At 38.6% G+C, this 18,624-nt stretch overlaps 1 protein-coding gene across 5 annotated transcripts in view; it reads left to right on the plus strand.

Annotated features, from left to right (window-relative positions):
• Positions 1-18,624, plus strand: part of Kdm5 (Lysine demethylase 5) — a 589,167-nt gene that overhangs the window by 43,783 nt on the left and 526,760 nt on the right. For 4 of the 5 annotated variants that reach the window (XM_090384917.1, XM_090384920.1, XM_090384918.1 and 1 more), the window contains exons 3-5: positions 4,078-4,137; positions 4,266-4,292; positions 4,385-4,447. In XM_090384917.1, coding sequence (XP_090241043.1) covers positions 4,078-4,137; positions 4,266-4,292; positions 4,385-4,447 — 150 coding nt within the window. The remainder of the gene's footprint in view (positions 1-4,077; positions 4,138-4,265; positions 4,293-4,384; positions 4,448-18,624) is intronic. The other variant, XM_090384919.1, reaches the window with a different exon arrangement.

Below are 18,624 nucleotides of genomic sequence, written 5' to 3' on the forward strand. Positions count from 1 at the left end.
GCAGTGCCTTGCATTTGGCAATGTTAAACTTCTATTGCCACTTCTGAGTTATCTCTAATTTTTCCAAGCCTTGTTTTGGTTACACATGCTGATTACAATAACCACTCTTCAAACCTCTTGTATCATCTGCAAACTGAGACATAAAATCTGATATGCCTTCATTAGTGTCTTTAATAAACAAAAAACTACAATGGAACCAGTACTGAACCCTGAGGATAGTTATGTGATAATTAAGCACAAACTTAACCAAGACCATCTAAAACAAACTATAGTCGAACCTCAATTTAGCACTACCATTTATTTGCCACTGACATTGGCACTAAATCAAGGTACTTCAAACAATAAAAACTATACAGGGTGTCTCAAAAATATTGATACAAACGTTTAGGGGAGGTAGGTAACATCTAAAGGAATGTGGATCGCATAGGAACCCATAACCGGAAACGTCATGGGAAAGTAGTAGCAGAGGCACAAGAAGCAGAAATGACACAAAACAGTAATTAGTGGCGAACATTTATTTGACATAATATTAACAATGGAGTATGAGATGGATGCATTTCATGATGTTACAACAGATGCTTGAAGGTTCCACCATGAGACGCGATGCATGCTTGACACCGACGCAGCATGGGTTGACGGACACGGTTGAACACACTTGGAGTTTCTTTGACAGTAGCAGTAGCGCAGACGAGTCTCGCCACGAGATCCATTTCCGTCTCCACAGGCGATTCATACATGATAGATTTGAAGCCCCCCACAGAAAGAAATCAAGGCTCGATAAATCAGGTGAGCGTGGGGGCCAGGCAACGGGTCCACCACGGCCAATCCATCGACGCCCAAAATGCCTGTTCAAATGGTCACAAACACACCTTCCTATAATAATGGGCAGGTGCCCCGTCATGTTAAAACCAAATGTTGCATCTCACATTTGCTGGAACATTGTCAAGTAACCCTGGTAGAACTTGCAAGAAAGATCCGATATTTAGCGGAGTTCATGCGGGATAATAACAGGTATGGGCCGACTAAGCAGTCACCGACCATACCTGCCCACACATTTATTGCGAAGCGATGTTGTGCCACATGGGGGCGCACACCATCTGGGCCCTCTGCTGATCCATACACTAGGTGCGTGTCTGCCAGCTCCCAGTTCGTATATCGATGCATGTTCTTCGTGCGGCGACTACTGCTTGAATGAGTAAGCCAGAAATTTTTCCTCTCGTGAACTGATGAACAGCGCCGTGTACTGACTTACGGTGACATTTCCGGTTACGGGTTCCTATGCGATTCACATTCCTTTAGATGTTACCTACCTACCTACCCTAAACGTTTGTACCAATATTTTTGAGACACCCTGTATATAGTAATTATTTGGCAATAAGAAATTGAAAAATTAAGACATATTTTCTCTACAGGAAAAAGGGAATATTGAAATATATTTGCACATAGAGAAATATTTTGGATTACCCCGATATGCAAAGTAAAGGTTAATAATAATTACGAGAAATAACATTTTCTGCTTTTACAATAATTGCGTATTGTATTGAAAAAAACGAGTTATGCATTACAGGATTTTACAATGTAAATAAAAATATATTGAAATAAATTTTTTTCGAAGTACTTATCCAATTTTGTCTCAATTTTCTTTTTGTCAACAATTTTACTTATAGAATGTCCAGAGCTACAACGTATTTCAGTAAGTCTTTCTGCCTTCTGAGTTCCTTTCAAGGAATCAACAAATTTTTTTAGACATACTTTAGCTGTCACTTTTTCACAAACTTCCATCTCACCTTCTTCACTGTCAAATGAAAGCTCATTTCTTTGTATTAATTCCACAGTTTCCTTGGTTGTTGTTTCTACAAAAGCAGGTTCTTCTGGGTCAACTGCAAGAAATTTTTCAGGAGACATAGATGCATTCACAACTGGAAGATCATCGTGGCCATTCATGACTCCTGGATCGGATTATTTTCTATATGAACTTTTTCGATAAGCCCCATGCGAGTCCAACAGTTACTTATTGTTCGGTGAAACTTCATGGAATGAAGTTTCACCGATCATATACTGTGTCTTTCAAGGACAATTCAGGTGAACAGTTATTGGTGCTCTCTAATATCTTCTTCACCTGATGTCATCTATAATGTGCCTTAAAACTTCACAATTGGATTGTCATGTCTGCAATACCAGGGTGCCTGCCCACCCACCGAGGAAGGGCCAACAAACCTTGAAACTGTGCCGTCTGGGTGGTGGTGGTGCCCACCGAGAATAAGTAACAATAATAGTCTTCTCTTTTGGTGAAGCATTACTTATTCGAGGTAGTGCAACACATGGCAACTCGTGAAGGAAGAGCACAATATGAGATATAGATAAAATGATGCCCCTTCAAACTACAAATGTAGTTTTTTCATTTTTAAGAGTTTTCTATGGTGTATTTACACCAATATTATATAGAATATTTACACTCTTAAGCATATGATGCTTTATTGCATCAATCTTCATTTTAACATTATTATGTCTATAATTCACGTAAATTGATGGGTTGAAATTCTTAAAGCACTGAGGTTTTGCTGCCCTTCCAATTACAAGTCTCTTTGTCACTCTCATCTGCATTTGTGCAGAACGCAAGGGTCTCTTGCAATAATCGAATCTGATTCTGAGATGCTACTCACGTTGTATCTGACTGCTTTCTCTGATGCCAGGTTGCTTTTGTTTTTTTTTTAACATCCTTTCACAGTATTTTTTGATCATATTTTTTAAAAATATCAAATTCCATGACAATATCATACTACTGATTCCCTGTCAACCTCAACTGTTTCTCCATATCTGTTTCGTTGAATCAATTGATGGCTCTGCTTAAAAACAATGCAATCAACCATTGCTGTACACAAAATGTCTGATTCCCATCTGCTCTCCCATTAATTTTGTCTGCTCCTTAATTACTTCATCAGTTACCGTTCCAGTTAACTGAACTGTTCTGTAGCATGAGAAAGCTGTATTAATAAGGGGTTAGTATTCATGGTGGCAGAGGTTATCTGGGCTGTTAGGTTAAGTAAGGAATCTGAAGCAAATGGGAGGGGGAGATAGATAGCCACCACTTTAGATAATGCAATGAAACAAGGATACCCTAGGTGCCTCAAAATTGTTATCCATATTAGAGTAGGATTTTATGGATGGATGTAATTCTTTATCATTCCATAATGCAATATCTTCTCTTTTGATTGATATTCAGAAAATTATAACCAAATTTAGATGTTAGTGAAACTATGTTTATATCATATTAAGGCAAGTTTCTATTAAAACTAAAAAAAAATTAGTTTCTATTCGAAAGCACTTCATTAAGTTCTGCCAGTTTGTTATTAAGACTATAAACATTCTGAAATAAGATGATTAAACTTTTGAAGACTGCAGTGCTTAAGCAGAGTATGGCAGTGAGGTCAGCAAAGGTGTAGTGGACAGGCCAACAGCACACTCGCTTTTCAAAATCAGTGTGCTGTTGACAACTGGTTACAATGATAATGTACAGGCTGAAGAAAAGAAGTTTTTTTTTTTTTTTTTTAATTCTAATAAAAGTTGAAAATAAGTTTGTAGTTACACCTAATATCCTAGTTCCTGCAATGGTGCCAAATATTGTTTGTTTTTATTTATTTTTTATTTAAAAAAATAAAAACAACCTTCATATATTTGTCAACCCTGAAATTATTTTGCATAGCTGTTTCCTATTTGGCCCTGTGAATCCCATAGATGGATCTGCATAGCTGTTTTCTATTTGACCCTGTGAATCCTAGAGCAAACTGTTTTTCTTCACAAGTTTTTTTCATAATGTAGTCATTGGTTTTGGTTGGTATATAAATTGTGTATTTTGCCATTCTCTTTTCTTTGTCATAATTATCTGTGCATCATTAAAATGCTACACATTTAAATAAGTCTACATAAACTACAACTTTATGTAATTAAAAAGTAAAGTTACATGGAAGTATTTTATGCTTTTCATGTTGCTACATATATGTACACATTAATTGCTGACTTATTTGATAGTTACCTGTATTTGGTTAATTGTAACATAGCTATGAATTTATTTTTCAGGCACATACAAGAATTAAATTGAATTTTCTAGACCAGATTGCCAAATTTTGGGAACTTCAGGTATATATAAATATAACACAATTTTTTTTTTTTTTTTTTTAATTATTAAAAAGAAATAATAGCCTAAGTAGTTTTATTATCTTAAGTGTAGTAAATGTCAAATACAAAATCTGTTACTTTACTTCTAGGGATCACCTGTCAAGCCATATGTGAGGGTCAGTTGGCTTTTATTTATTAATAAAGTTAAAAATTTCTGCTTTATTATAGTTACTTAGTATTCTGTTTTAATTTTCTTTTGTCTGTTTAGGGATCCTCATTGAAAATTCCCAATGTTGAAAGAAAAGCTTTGGATTTGTTTACATTACATAGGGTAAGATTTGTATTGAATATTGAATTCCAGTTCTATTATTTCAGGTGCTAGATTAAGCACAGATGTTTAGATGTAAAGATGTTAATTGAATATTATTTTTAATACATAACTAATATCTGCCTAAAGTAAGTGTACAATATATTGTTACATTTTTTTGGTACCATATTTTATGCTCCATTTATAACCTTTTTTATATACTTAAATATGTAAGCATCCACGTATAAAGCTGTTCCATCACTTGTTTTCTCCTGTTTTATCCAGACAGCTGTATAACTCTTCTTTAAATATATAGGAGGTGCCAAGATGTCTTGTTATTCCATACTTTTTTTTTTAAATTATGGAATCAGTCATGTTTAATTAAGCATTAGTAGAGGCATACGATGCAAGAAAGCAAGCTTATTTTAACATCAGCCAAAAAAAAAAAAAAAAAAAACTTTCCCATTTCACCCATCCATTCACTCCAAAAGTTTAGCTTGAATTTATTTAAGCTGTCAACTTCCACAATGACAGATGGATGTGTGTTCCAGCAATCAGCCACCCACTGGCTAAAGGCAAATTTCTGCACATCTAGAGGAAGAATTCCATCAGTATTAATCTTGCTCAAACCATTCAAGACCTTGTACACCTCAATCAGATCACCTTGCAGGTGCCTAGTCTCCAGATGCTGCAATTTGCACAAGTTCAGCCTATCTTCATAACAGCAACCCTTTGTTCCACTCACTAATCTTGTTGCCCTTCTCTGTACTCATTCCAGCAGCTCTACATCCTTCCTAAAATGAAGCTTCCAAACCTGTATGCAGTACTCAAGGTGTGGCCTCACCATTGCCCTATACAAGGGGATAATCATCTCCTTCCTGCTAGCAAAGTCGTATACATCATTGACACGATCCCATGAGCTACTCTTGCAGCCTGTCTACATTGCTCAGAAAACTTCATATCTGACTGCACAATTACCCCCCCCATCCCCATTCTTTTTCATTCTCCACTACCCTGAGTGTAGTTCCGCAAAGTTGGTATGTTACTCTGGGGTTACTGCTACTCATATGCAATACTTTGCATTTGTTGATGTTAGAGATAGCAACTTCAGTTGCTACCTCTCAGCCCATCTCAATTTTCTAGATCCTGTTGCAGTAGCGTTCTGTCCTTAGTGTCATTAACAAACCTAACCTTACTGTCATTAGCATCCCTAATTTGTTGCAGATATCTGATATCAATTTGTATATGCTTTCCTAATGTTTAATCAATTTCTGGAATTGTCATCTCAAAGTCAGGGGAATGAAAACACTTTCTAATATAATTTTAACTATACAAACAATTTCCTTTTTTCTCTTCACATGTACTGATATAGTTTATAGCTCTGGCTCCTACTAAAACGAAAAATGACATAGATAAAAAGTGCTTTCATGTCCAAATCGTAGATGTTGAGAGCTGTCTGCAGTAAACAGCTTAAATTTAGATAAAAGTTTCTTTACCAGCAACTGTGTGTACTATGCTTAAATGTATATTTCCAACTATTTCCATCTCACAGTCACAGAACAGCTGGTAACGTAAGTTACCAGCTGTTCTGTGACTGTGAGATGTCCCAAGCATATACAAGTTTGAAGTCCTTACACTCAAATCTTTATATTTGATGGTGAGATTTAATAAAATCAATGAAAGGTACAATTTTTTTGTAATTAAATGTAGTAAACTTTATGTAATATAACAACCAAAATTAGGTTACAAAGCCCTTTCAAACTTTGGCACCACTTAAACATGGCACTTTTTAATGATAGACATAAACCTTAAATTGCATAAGAAAATTATGCTTAAAGAATTGAACAAGCTATCTAAACTGAAAACAAATTGATATATGTAGTCACTGACATTAAGTCTAAAATAATTCCTCATACTGATATTTGGGAACTGATATTCGGGTGACACTCAAGTCAAGTGGACCCAATTTCGGTGAAGTCCGGACGGTCTATGACAGCCAAATCCTCTGCTTGCACCTTCACGATGGTGGGACTGTTAGTAATCCTGGGTATAACCTTCATGCACAAGTACATGGTGGGTGACCACCCAGGTGTGAACCAACGTAAGCAGGGGTCGAGGTGTGGCGCCCACACCACATGGAGGAATGCCGCCCCTCTATGTTACCAGGCAGTACTAGGTGGTAGATGACTCTCATCAACCGGTGAAATACCACCACTTTCCTTATTGGAGGCTTGAAGTGGTGGAACCCATGTTTAGTCTCTAGAGCTAAGTTCCGGCCAACCCTTCCCTATCTCTTCCATCATGCAGTATGATTGATGATTTTTGAGGTTATGATGAATGTCGTGGCGAGATCCAATATTCCTTACATTTCGAGGGTACAGCTCTAGAACGGTGTTCGCAGGCCGGCCGCTAGATAGTACACCGGACCAAACCTATTGGTAACTCTCTAGGAGGCTTCCGGATCAGGTGGAACCCATGTTTAGTCTCTAGAGCTAAGTTCCGGCCAACCCTTCCCTATCTCTTCCATCATGCAGTATGATTGATGATTTTTGAGGTTATGATGAATGTCGTGGCGAGATCCAATATTCCTTACATTTCGAGGGTACAGCTCTAGAACGGTGTTCGCAGGCCGGCCGCTAGATAGTACACCGGACCAAACCTATTGGTAACTCTCTAGGAGGCTTCCGGATCAGCTAGTGTATAATCTTGCTACCTCTACTCTGCCAGATAGTGACTGGAGAGAGTCCGAGTAGCGTGTATGCGGGGAGCATTGTCGAGGCCACGTTATGTCAAGGATCTGGGTATATTCTTACCACATGTATCCAAATGCAAAATATGCCATATCCAAAAATTTCATTACTTCATACAGCATGTACCACCCACTTTTTCTTACTATTGAATACACCATGAATTGTCAAAATAATAGAGCAAGCTTATCTGCGAAAAGATCTAAACCTCCCAAGGACTTCCTAATTCATTTCACAAATATACGTGGTCTCAATTCCAATCTCAACGATGTCCATTTCCACTTGCAGTCTTCCAAACCCCATGTACTTTTTCTGACTGAATCTCAGTTATCAGTTGATTCAACTACTGCTCATCTCAGATGTCCAAATTATTTGCTGTATGATTCCTTTCGCCTCAAAGGTGGTACTTGTGCATATGTCCGTTCTGATATTCCATGTCAGAGACTTGGCAATTTGGAATCTCCTCTCTTTGATCTTCTTTGGCTTAAAATCTCTCTACCTCATTGTGTAAAATTCATCTGTTGTCTCTACCGTTCTCCCAACTCCACTAATCACTTGGAGCTCTTTGACCTCCTCTCTTTGCAACTTGACTTTCTCCAGTCCAACTTTCCTAACAGTGAGGTAATTTTCCTTGGTGATTTTAACGTTCACAACTCCAGCTGGCTTCCGTTTTCTAGTCACACAGACCCAGCAGGTCGAGATGCTGAGGCTTTTGCAATTACTAATGACCTTGCACAGATTGTTCATTTACCTACAAGAATACCAGAAAATCCTAATCATACAGCCAATACGCTTGATCTTTTTCTCACAAACAACCCTTCTAAGTACAAGGTTGAAGTGAGAGGTCCTTTAGGCACTTCAAATCACAACTTGGTGATTGTCTCTTCTCCAATGGAACCTTTATCTCATGGCTATTCCCAACCTCGTATTGTTTGGCATTACAAGAATGCAAAATGGGATGACCTGCGAGACTTCTTTTCTTCTTTTCCTTGGTCTGATTACTGTTTCAAAACTTCTGATGTCAACGTTTGCTCAGATCGTGTCAGTGAAATTATTCTTGCAGGAATGGAATCCTTAATCCCACACTCCACTTTAAAATCTTGTCCTTTATCTAAACCTTGGTTTTCCAATAAATGTGCTAAGGCTGTCCAAGAGAAGAACGTTGCATATCGTAATTGGCTTGTTTCTAATCCTTCAGTTTCATTTTCTGCCTACACCAAAGCTCGCAACAATTGTAAAGCAGTTATCAATCAGTCCAAACTAGAGTTTGAACAGGCTAAGAGTAGAAAACTTGCTTCTTGCCCTAATGGTAGCCGAGCATTCTGGTCTCTTGCCAAAGCTATTGGCCGCAACTTTTGCCCATCTCTGCTCCCACCTCTGTCCAAACCAGATGGTTCTGTTGTCACTTCAGCCAAGGATAAAGCTGACCTGCTAGCATCGCATTTTTCTTCCAGCTCGTGTATTAATGACCTTGGTAAAACACCTCCCACCATTCCTAACACGCTCCATTCAATGCCTCCTGTGGTCTTCCGTCAAAAGGATATCAGAAGGATTTTGATGAATCTTGATGCTGCGAAAGCTCCAAGTCCTGATGGTATTTCTCCACTTGTTCTCAAAACCTGTGCTGCTGAACTTACTCCTATTCTTTGCTGCCTTTTTTCACTTTCTTATTCCAAAGGTGTTTTTCCTTCTGCTTGGAAATTTGCTCATATCCAGCCAGTTCCTAAAAAGGGTGACAAATCCCTCCCACCCAATTACCGTCCCATTGCAATTACTTCTACTCTTTCTAAAGTAATGGAGAAATCAATTAACTGCCAACTTTTAAACTACCTAGAAACCTTCCATCTGATCAACGATCGCGAGTATGGATTCAGTCAGTGTCGATCCACTGGTGATATTCTGGCTTATGTTACCCATTTATGGACTAATTCAATGGAAAGGTTTGGTGAAACACAAGTAGTTGTTCTTGACATCTCAAAGGCTTTTGATCGTGTTTGGCATAAAGGTCTTCTAAACAAGCTTCCATCTTATGGTTTGCCAACTGTTTTTAGTAATTGGTTATCCAGTTTTCTCTCTGATCGCTCACTGAGGGTGATGGTAGATGGCTCTCTGTCTTCTAACTTCTCCACTAATGCCGGTGTCCCCCAAGGTTCAGTTCTTTCCCCCACTCTTTTCCTCTTGTATATCAATGACCTTCTTCCATTGACTGGAAATCCTATCCATAGTTTTGCCGATGATAGCACATTGCATTCAACTTTCCATTTTGAGAAACCTTGTCCAGCTCAATCAGCTTCAAGTTCTCGAAAATCTGCTGCCAATTCCTTAAATGCCGATCTTCAGGTAATTCTCCAGTGGGGCAAAGACAACTTCGTTGATTTCAACCCTTCTAAAACTCAATCTTGTCTTATATCTCGCAAAAAGGATTCTTCTGCTCCTATGCTTATCTTTAGTGACACTCCGATTTCTAGGCAAAATGATATATCTCTTTTGGGGATTACCCTGACTTCTAATCTCTCTTGGCATAAGCACATTACAAATATTGCTTCCTCTGCATCTAAAAAACTTGGTTTTCTCTTTCGCTCTCGCCGTTACTTTTCTTCCAAACAGCTGCTCACTCTGTATAAATCGCAAATCCGCCCTGCCATGGAATATTGTTCCCACATCTGGGGTGGTGCTCCCAAAACCTCTCTCAGGCTTCTTGATTCCATTCAGAAGAGGGCAGTTAGGTTAATTAATGATTCATCTCTAACAGAGTCCCTCCACTCGCTTTCTCATAGACGCACTGTTTCTGCTGCATGCCTCTTCTACAGATACTTCCATGGGCACTGTTCTTCTGAATTGGCTTCTATAATTCCCGCTCTCTCTTTCAAAACAGTCCGAACACGTGCTGCCACCAGCCAACATCCATTTACTGTCCAACTTCAAACCCACAGAACCAACTTTTCATCTTCCTCATTTATTCATTCAACTGCCGTTTTCTGGAACACCTTCCTTCATACGTATTTCCTGAAAACTACAATCTACAGAAGTTCAAGTCCAGTATCAACAAATATCTTCTTTCATCTTCTCAACCTCGAACCCAAGCATGGTACTAAGTACTATAGGTTCTAATACCTCTCGTGTTTGGGGTTCTCATAAAAAAAAAAAAAAAAAAAAAATAAGTATGAAAAATTTACTCAAAGCATTTTGGAGTAATTAGTTTCTCCGTAAGAGAAATGAATTCTCTCTGCCTTAGTGTTCATGCATTCAGTACTATTATTAAACATTTTAACTTCCTAGCTGTGGACCCCTCTATACATGTTAGGAACATAAATGATAGTTATTTCACCATTGGCATGATTTTCATCTCTGAAGAAAAAATTATTCTCTCCCCTAATTTTCTGAGTGAATTGCAAAACCCTCAGCATCTTGACCAGCTCAATCCATATGACAGTAAAACTGAAACTGACTGGAGTTGTGAACATTAAAATTGCCTCACTGTTAGGAAAGTTGGACTGCAGAAATTAGATTTTCAATGGAAGATAGTCAGAGTTTTAAGTGATTAGTAGAGTTGGGAGAATAATAGCAGTAACAGATGAATTTGACTGAATGGGGTAAGAGAGATTTTAAGCCGGAGATGATCAAAAATATTTGAAATTACTCTCTCTAATAGGGAAATACCACCTTTTGAAGCAAAAGGAATCATACACTGAACAATTAAGACAACTGAGATAAGCAATTGGTTGAGAGAACCTATAATCGAGACTGTCAGAAAAAGTAAGGGGCTTGGTGCATTGTAAGTGTAAATGGAATCATTGAGAGATACTATGTATATTTTGGAAATGAATGAGAAGTATTTGGGAAGTTTAGATGTTTTCACTGATAAGTTTGACTATTCATGATGCAATGATAGAGTAAGAGGAGACATATATGAAGTAACGAAGTTCTTGAATATGGTGTACACATAGCAAGAACATATCCAGTGTCTTAACATAATGTGGCCTTGATGTCTCCAGCATACACATCGCTTAGTCTCCCTCCACTCACTATCTGGAAAAGTAGAGTCACCGAGATTATACTAGTTGATTTCAGTGCATCCTAGAGAGTTGCCAATAGGTTAGGTCTGGTGGAACTATTTATTCAGCCACTAAATAAAGCGGACTATGTAGCAGCCAGCTGGTGGATGCAGTTTTAGAACTCTACCCTTGAAATGTACACTGAGTGGACAGAAATCATGGGATACCTATTCTAATGCGGCTAATGATCGGCTGAAATGTTTCTGGCATTTCCCTCGTTGAAGTTGGCAGTGATTTGTGCCCCCCCCTCTCAAGGTTGGCTGAAACAATGCTGCAAGACAGACATCGATGGCCACATTCATCCACCACCTTTCTCCACACCCACAGCACTGTCCATAATGAGATGTTATACCGGAAATGGCATATTCCTGATAAGCTCTTGATACTGTTGAACGGGGATAGTGCAATTTCTGTACCACTTCCACGATAGAGTGACCCATGCATCGGGCAGTCACTATCATCCCTCTTTAATGTCACAAGTCAATTAACTTGTGACGTTTATCTTTACTGACATCGAATTACCATCTAAGTGAATGCAGTGTACCTATATACAGTGACGGACAGAAAAACTGCATCACTTGTGAATTCTGCAAATGTGTTTTGTGCTGCATTGTGGGTTGCAGAAATGTTCAAAATGCATTTGTTAGATGGGATATATATCTCTGTGAATGAAATCCAATAAAAAGACTCCACCTGATATACCTAATTGTCATAAATATCTTCCCAAAGGGTAAAATGCGTAATTAATGGAAATATGAGCAATCATGACAACAAAACATACGTTTTATTGCATTTACGTGTACAAACTGAAATGACAAGTTAATGTAATAGTATTATGTACTGTAAATCAGCAAAATAAGTCTTCAGTATTTTGTTGTTCCTCCTCGAGATGTAATTACAGCCTTGCAACAATCTGACATAGAGTTAATCAACTTCTGGATATACGATTGCCCAATTTCATGGTACCACACCCTTACAATGCTCTCCTGCAGCTGAATTTTACTTGGAGCAATTTTAGACGACATTATGTACCAGCAATTTTCAATAGGGTTCCAATCTGAACTGTTGCTGGGCCAGTCCAACACTGTGATGCCAGCATTTATGAGGTATGACTGACTGCACCTTAAGGGAGAATAATGAGGGAAAACATTGGTGTAAGTATGTTTTAAGCCTTGTGAGACAAGAAGATAAACTCATCATTAAATCTAAATAGCATAAAAATTTTGCTGTGTGGCAAGGTGCCGAGTCCTGTTGAAAAATTCAGTTTTGGACGTCTGTGTGGTGATCCCTAATAACGGGTTTCAGGCACTCCTCCAAGATAGCAGTGTACGTTTCTGCTTTCACCTTTCCACTAATAAACTTAATTTGCCCCCATCCCTTTGCTGGTTATGCATCCCCGAATGTACCACTTCCACGATAGAGTGGAAGTGGTACATTCGGTGGGGAAGGTATGCCTCCAGTTTTCATTTTCTGACATATCGCTTCCCATCCGAGCCATGTAGGTTGAATTTTGATTCGTCAGGAAAGATGACAGTGTCCCATTGCTCTTTTATCCATGAAACGTGCATTTTAGCCCAAGAAGGTCACTTCTTCCTTATTTGTTGGGTCAACAAAGACTTCTTCTTGTGCCAATAGGCCTGCAGACCATATTCCGAAAGCCGTCTTTGGATAGTTTGTGCACTTGTTTAACACCAGAGGCCATCTCAAAGTCCAGTTTTAGATCAGGAGCACTATTGATCTTGGGAAGGTGTAGTCACTCTCTTACGGCCTTATCCAGGTCTTCTCTTCACGTCATCAGTTTCAAGTTTTAATTTCAGCACCTGGGATACTGTTGACTGGTGGCAGCCTATTTTATCAGCGATAGCACGCATAGAAAGCCCTTCTTGGGACAGAGCAACAGCTACACTTTTTTTTTCTTGGTGTCAACTGAACATATGGAGCCATTCTTACATCTCCACAAAACAGGATACTAATGAGCATGTATACCCTTCCAATGCCGTATTTATAGAAACGGTTGATGCAATACCTTGCAATTACTGTCTGATGCAATAGAAGCATTATCTGATTCAATACCTCTGCTTTGTGACAAACAAAATGACTGTAATCAAACAATATCTTATGTTTCACTACAAATGTTTCTTTTTTTTAAAGTGATGCAGTTTTTTTGTCTGCCGCTGTATCTACCAAGCAGTTGAGTTCGTCCACTAACAAGAGGGTGACAGCGTTGCATTGCCCAGGAACCAGGTATCCCACGAATTCTGTCCTTTCAGTGTAAAGGAAGATTGGATCTTACCATGATGCCCACCCTAACTTCAAAAGATATCAATCACAGAAGGTGGTAGATGACTTTCATCAACCAGTGAAATACCACCACTTTGCTTATTGGAGGCTTGAAGTGGTGAAAGCCATGTTTAGTCTCTAGAGCAAAGTTTCCGGCATCCCCCTCCCCCCATACTTCTCCTTCAACCTATGCACGGTACTAAGTACTATAGGTTTTGATACCTTTTGTGTTTGGGGTTTTCATAAAAAAAAAAAAAAAATATTGCATGATGGAAGTGATGGGGTTGTTTCACTATTTCAAGCCTGAAATAAGCCAAATGGTGGTATTGCACTTGTTGATGAGTCATTCACCATCTGGTATTGCCTGTGGACACCACACCCCAACCTCTGCTTACTTTGGTTCACATGTGGGTGGTTACCCTCAGTACACTAAGAGAAGTACAGTAAACGCCGGTTATAGTGATCACTGATTATTGTACACGTAACTGTTCTAAATTGTTCATAATTGTTGTATGAAGTGCATCTAAATAGATGCACTTCATACAACAATGAGTGCCTGGAATGAAGTTTTCGAAACCTGCATTAGCAACTGTTTCAAAAAATGTGGGTTAATTATTCATGATGGTCAACTAAGTCACGCTATTGTTCACTTTGAAAAGCCTAAAGACATGGTTGAACGGGAGTTTAATGATTTGGTGAACATAGATAGATCTACAAGTTACTACAGCTTTAACAGATGAAGAAATTGCCCAGTCTGTTACTGATAATTTTGCCAAGGAGGAGGAAATTAAAGATGAATCCGAATGAATTCTGGTCACAAAATGGCAAATTTGTGAAGCTATAGCTATCCTGAAGAGAGGATTGGAAGAAACTGGCACAAGTGATCGTGAATATAGACTGTTATACAATATTGAAAAATCTATAAATAGACTTTGTAGTGATAATTTAAAGCAATCTAAAATAAGTGACTGTTTTAAATTATAATCATATTACAAAATGTTATGTTTAATATGTCACTTTGCCATGTACAGAAGTATAAGTTTATTTTTATTTTGCTAATCTGTGGATAATATTCTTCCGATTTTCACATATCATTTAATTGGTAATCAACCTTCTGTAATAAAGTGTAAATTTGTGCTTTATATCTTTATTTTTATAGCCTTTGGATAATATTTGTTGATTTTCGCTTATTAGAATCGGCGTTTATTAGAATCAAAATTCAATTTTAAAATGTGATCACTATAACCGGTGTTTACTGTATTCACAGCAGTATACCCAGGGTTACTAACAGTCTCTCTATTGTAAAGGTGCAAACATCATTTAGTTATTGCAGGATAAGTTTACTTCACTGAAATTCAGTCTACCCAACTTTATTCACAGCTGTCACCTGCAGAGCTTTGTTGCACTGGAGTTTTTGAATTTCTCTGCTCCAGCTCAAGTAAATTTTTAAAGATTAAAAAAAAAAAAAAAAGTGAGCACAATTTTAAAACAGACTCTATTTATATTAATTGTCATTACAATATATTCTGTGAAAAAGAATTGCTGAAAGCAAGTCATCCTTCATTGATTGTCACATATCATTTAATTAATTTCAAAGCCAAAAAACAATCACGCTACACTGGCTTGAGTTGTTGCCGTGCTTGAAGCAATGCTATAGGCATCCTGAATTTTCCTTCCAAATCTTTCTTAAGCTCAGCATGACTAAACTCAGCTATGCTGATAACTAAATGATGAACAGCATTGCACCCTGTCAAAACACCAAGCTGCTGCCCATTTTGCCTGCAATTTTTTTTGGAATCCTTTGTTCTTTAACTTGATGATAATGAGCAGTGTTGAACGCAGGCAAACCATTTCCATAAGCCCTTCATGGAAAGTATCAACATTCATGGTGACTGTAATCTTTGAGGACTTCAAATATGAATCAATTTTTCTTTGCTCAATTTGCTTAATCAATACTAGTCTTCAGAGACAAGGTGATTATCCTTTTGTATAAGGTTATACAGGAATTTTTCTAGCATTTATACAGGAATTTTCTAGCAAATATACAGGAATTTTTCTAGCAGGGATAAGGAGGTGATTATCCCTTTGTATAAGGCAATGGTCAATCAACACCTTGAGTACTGCGTACAGGTCTGGAGGCCTCATTTTAGGAAGGATGTAGAGTTGCTAGAATGAGTACAAAGAAGGCCAACAAGATTGCTGAGGGGAACAAAGGGGTGCTTTTACCAAGAAAGGCTTAAGTTGTGCAAATTGCAGGGCCTGGAGACTAGGCATCTGCTTGGTGATCTGATTGAGGTGTATAAGGCCTTGAATGGGTTGAGCAAGCCCAATGCTGATGGGATTCTTCCTCTTGCTCAGATTACGAACCTGAGGAGGCATAGATTCAAATTGAGGAAAGACTGTTGTAGAACAGATATGTGGAAATTTGCTTTTAGCCAACGGATAGTTGATTGCTTGAACAGATTTCCATCTCTTGTTGTTGTGGAAGCTGATAACTTAAATAAATTTAAGGCTGAGCTAGGCAGGCATTTGGAGTGAATGGACAGGTGAAATGGAAGGTTTTTCTTTATTTTTTTTGGCTGATGTGCATAGCTTGCTTTCTTGCATTGCATGCCTCAACTAATGCTAAACTATCCACTTCCACAACAACAGACAGAAGTTAGTTTCAAGATTCCTTGCATTTTTCAATGTTAAGCTTCATTTGCCACTTTTCAGCTCATCTGTCTGATTTTGATAGATCTTATTGCAGTGGCACACCCTGATTAATGTCATTAACCTCCCTGCCAACCATAGTATCATCTGCAAAATTAGATTTTAGGCTGGATACAACTTCATCGGTATCATTAATAACTAGTGTTAACCCCAGGGGCTCACATCTTGTGAGTATGGGTTTGGCACACCCAGGGTCCTGAGCTGTATCATCATTCTTCTTTTTCTTGGTGATTCCCTTTTACTTCTCTCTCTCTCTTTTAGGGTAACTGGGGAATTTTTTTTCAGAAGTTGGTCCCACTTCTATACAGTGGGACCAACTGATGATGTTACCAACAGCAAACTCAAAATGGGAAGCATTCAAGGAACTAATCTTGGTGGCTACCAGGCTTTACATACCAACTAAGAAATATTGTTCAAGGTTTAGGCCTAAATGGTTGTCAGATGGACTAATGAGACATGTGGCAGAGAAGAAAAATGCATGGGATACATACAAATTAATTAATGGGTGACATGGAAGCCTATGATAGATATAAGTTGGTCTGTAACCAAGTCACAAAGGAGATTAGGCAGGCAAAGGCAGACTACGAAAAATCCTTGGCAAAGGATGCAAAGAAAAACGGAAAGGAGTTCTTTACATACTTGAACTCGAGAAGGAAAGGGATGAATCAGATTGGTCCACTGGATATTGATGGTTCAACAGTTGAGGATCCTGCTCAGGTGGCTAACAATCTAAACGAGTATTTTGCATCTACATTCACGCATGAGGAGTTATTCAGGAAGGAGAATGATGTAGGTAAAGTAAACATTGGCAGTGAGCTGGATGATTTTGTAATAACTGAGAGGAAAGTGGAGGAGAGATTGTTGAGGATAAACATAAAAAAGGCACCTGGGGTGGATGGGATCTATCCAGTTATATTAAAGGAGGCAGCAAAGGAAGTATGCAAACCCCTAGCCATAATTATGAGAGCTTCTTTGGACTCAGGGGAGGTACCCATAGACTGGAGATGTGCAAATGTAACCCCAATTCACAAAGGAGGATCAAAGGCTGACAGAAGTAATTATAGACCTGTTAGTTTAACTTCTGTTCCAGGTAAATTAATGGAGGCACTGGTTAAAGAAGCACTGCAGGATCATCTAGACAAGAATTCAGTTATAGCTCAGACGCAGCATGGTTTTGTTAAGGGCAGGTCTTGCCTGACCAATTTGATTGGATACTGTGACGTAGTCACAAAAGAACTGGATGCAGGGAATAACTTTGATATTATATATTTGGATCTTAGAAAGGCTTTTGATACTGTTGCACATGGTAGACTGCTGCACAAATTGGAGCAGTGTGGCATTGGAGGCAAATTGCTGCTATGGATAAGGGGATGGTTGAGTGGCAGAAGACAGAGAGTGGTAATCAATGGACACTGCTCAACGTGGACTAATGTTATTAGTGGAGTTCCTCAAGGTTCAGTGTTGGGTCCATTGTTGTTTTCGGTGTTTATGAATGATATTGATGATGGGATATCAAGTTTAATGTCTAAGTTTGCAGATGATACAAAGGTTGGCAGGGTCGTTCAGGACACTACTGACGCTATGCTGCTGCAACAGGATCTGGAAAGGTTGAACAGATGGGCTGAGAGGTGGCAAATGAAGTTTAACATTGACAAATGTAAAGTACTACATATGGGTAACAGTAACCTCAGAGCAATGTATCAACTCTGCGGTACTACACTGACAGTGGTGGAGAATGAAAAGGACCTGGGGGTAATTGTGCAGGCAGATATGAAGTTCTCTGAGCAGTGCAGACGAGCTGCAAGAGTAGCTCATGGTGTCTTGTCAATGATATACAGGAATTTTTCTAGTAGGGAGAAGGAGGTGATTATTCCCTTGTATAAGGCAATGGTTAGGCCACATCTTGAGTACTGTATACAGGTTTGGAGGCCTCATTTCAAGAAGGATGTAGAGCTGCTGGAACGGGTATAGAGAAGGGCAACAAGATTAGTAAATGGAACAAAGGGTTGCTCTTACGAAGAAAGGCTTAAGTTTTGCAAATTACAGAGTCTGGAGACTAGGCACCGGCGAGGTGATCTGATAGAGGTGTATAAGGCTTTGAATGGTTTGAGCATGCTCAATGCCAATGGGATTCTTCATCTTTCTCAGAATAATCACCTCAGAGGGCATAAATTCAAATTGAGGAAGGACGGATGTCGGATAGATGTGCGGAAATTTGCCTTTGGCCAGCGGGTGGTTGGTTGGTGGAACCGACTTCCATCACTTGTTGTTGAAGTTGATAGCCTAAACAAATTTAAAGCTCAACTGGACAGGTATTTCGAACGAACGGAGGGGTGAAATGGGAGAGGGTTTTTTTTTTTTTTTTTTTTTGGCTGATGCTGAATAAGCTTGCTTTCTTGCATCATAT

This window comes from Mastigoproctus giganteus, chromosome 11, assembly GCF_048544385.1.
Source record: "Mastigoproctus giganteus isolate SK-2022 chromosome 11, ASM4854438v1, whole genome shotgun sequence".
Classification (NCBI taxonomy): Eukaryota; Metazoa; Arthropoda; class Arachnida; order Uropygi; family Thelyphonidae; genus Mastigoproctus; species Mastigoproctus giganteus.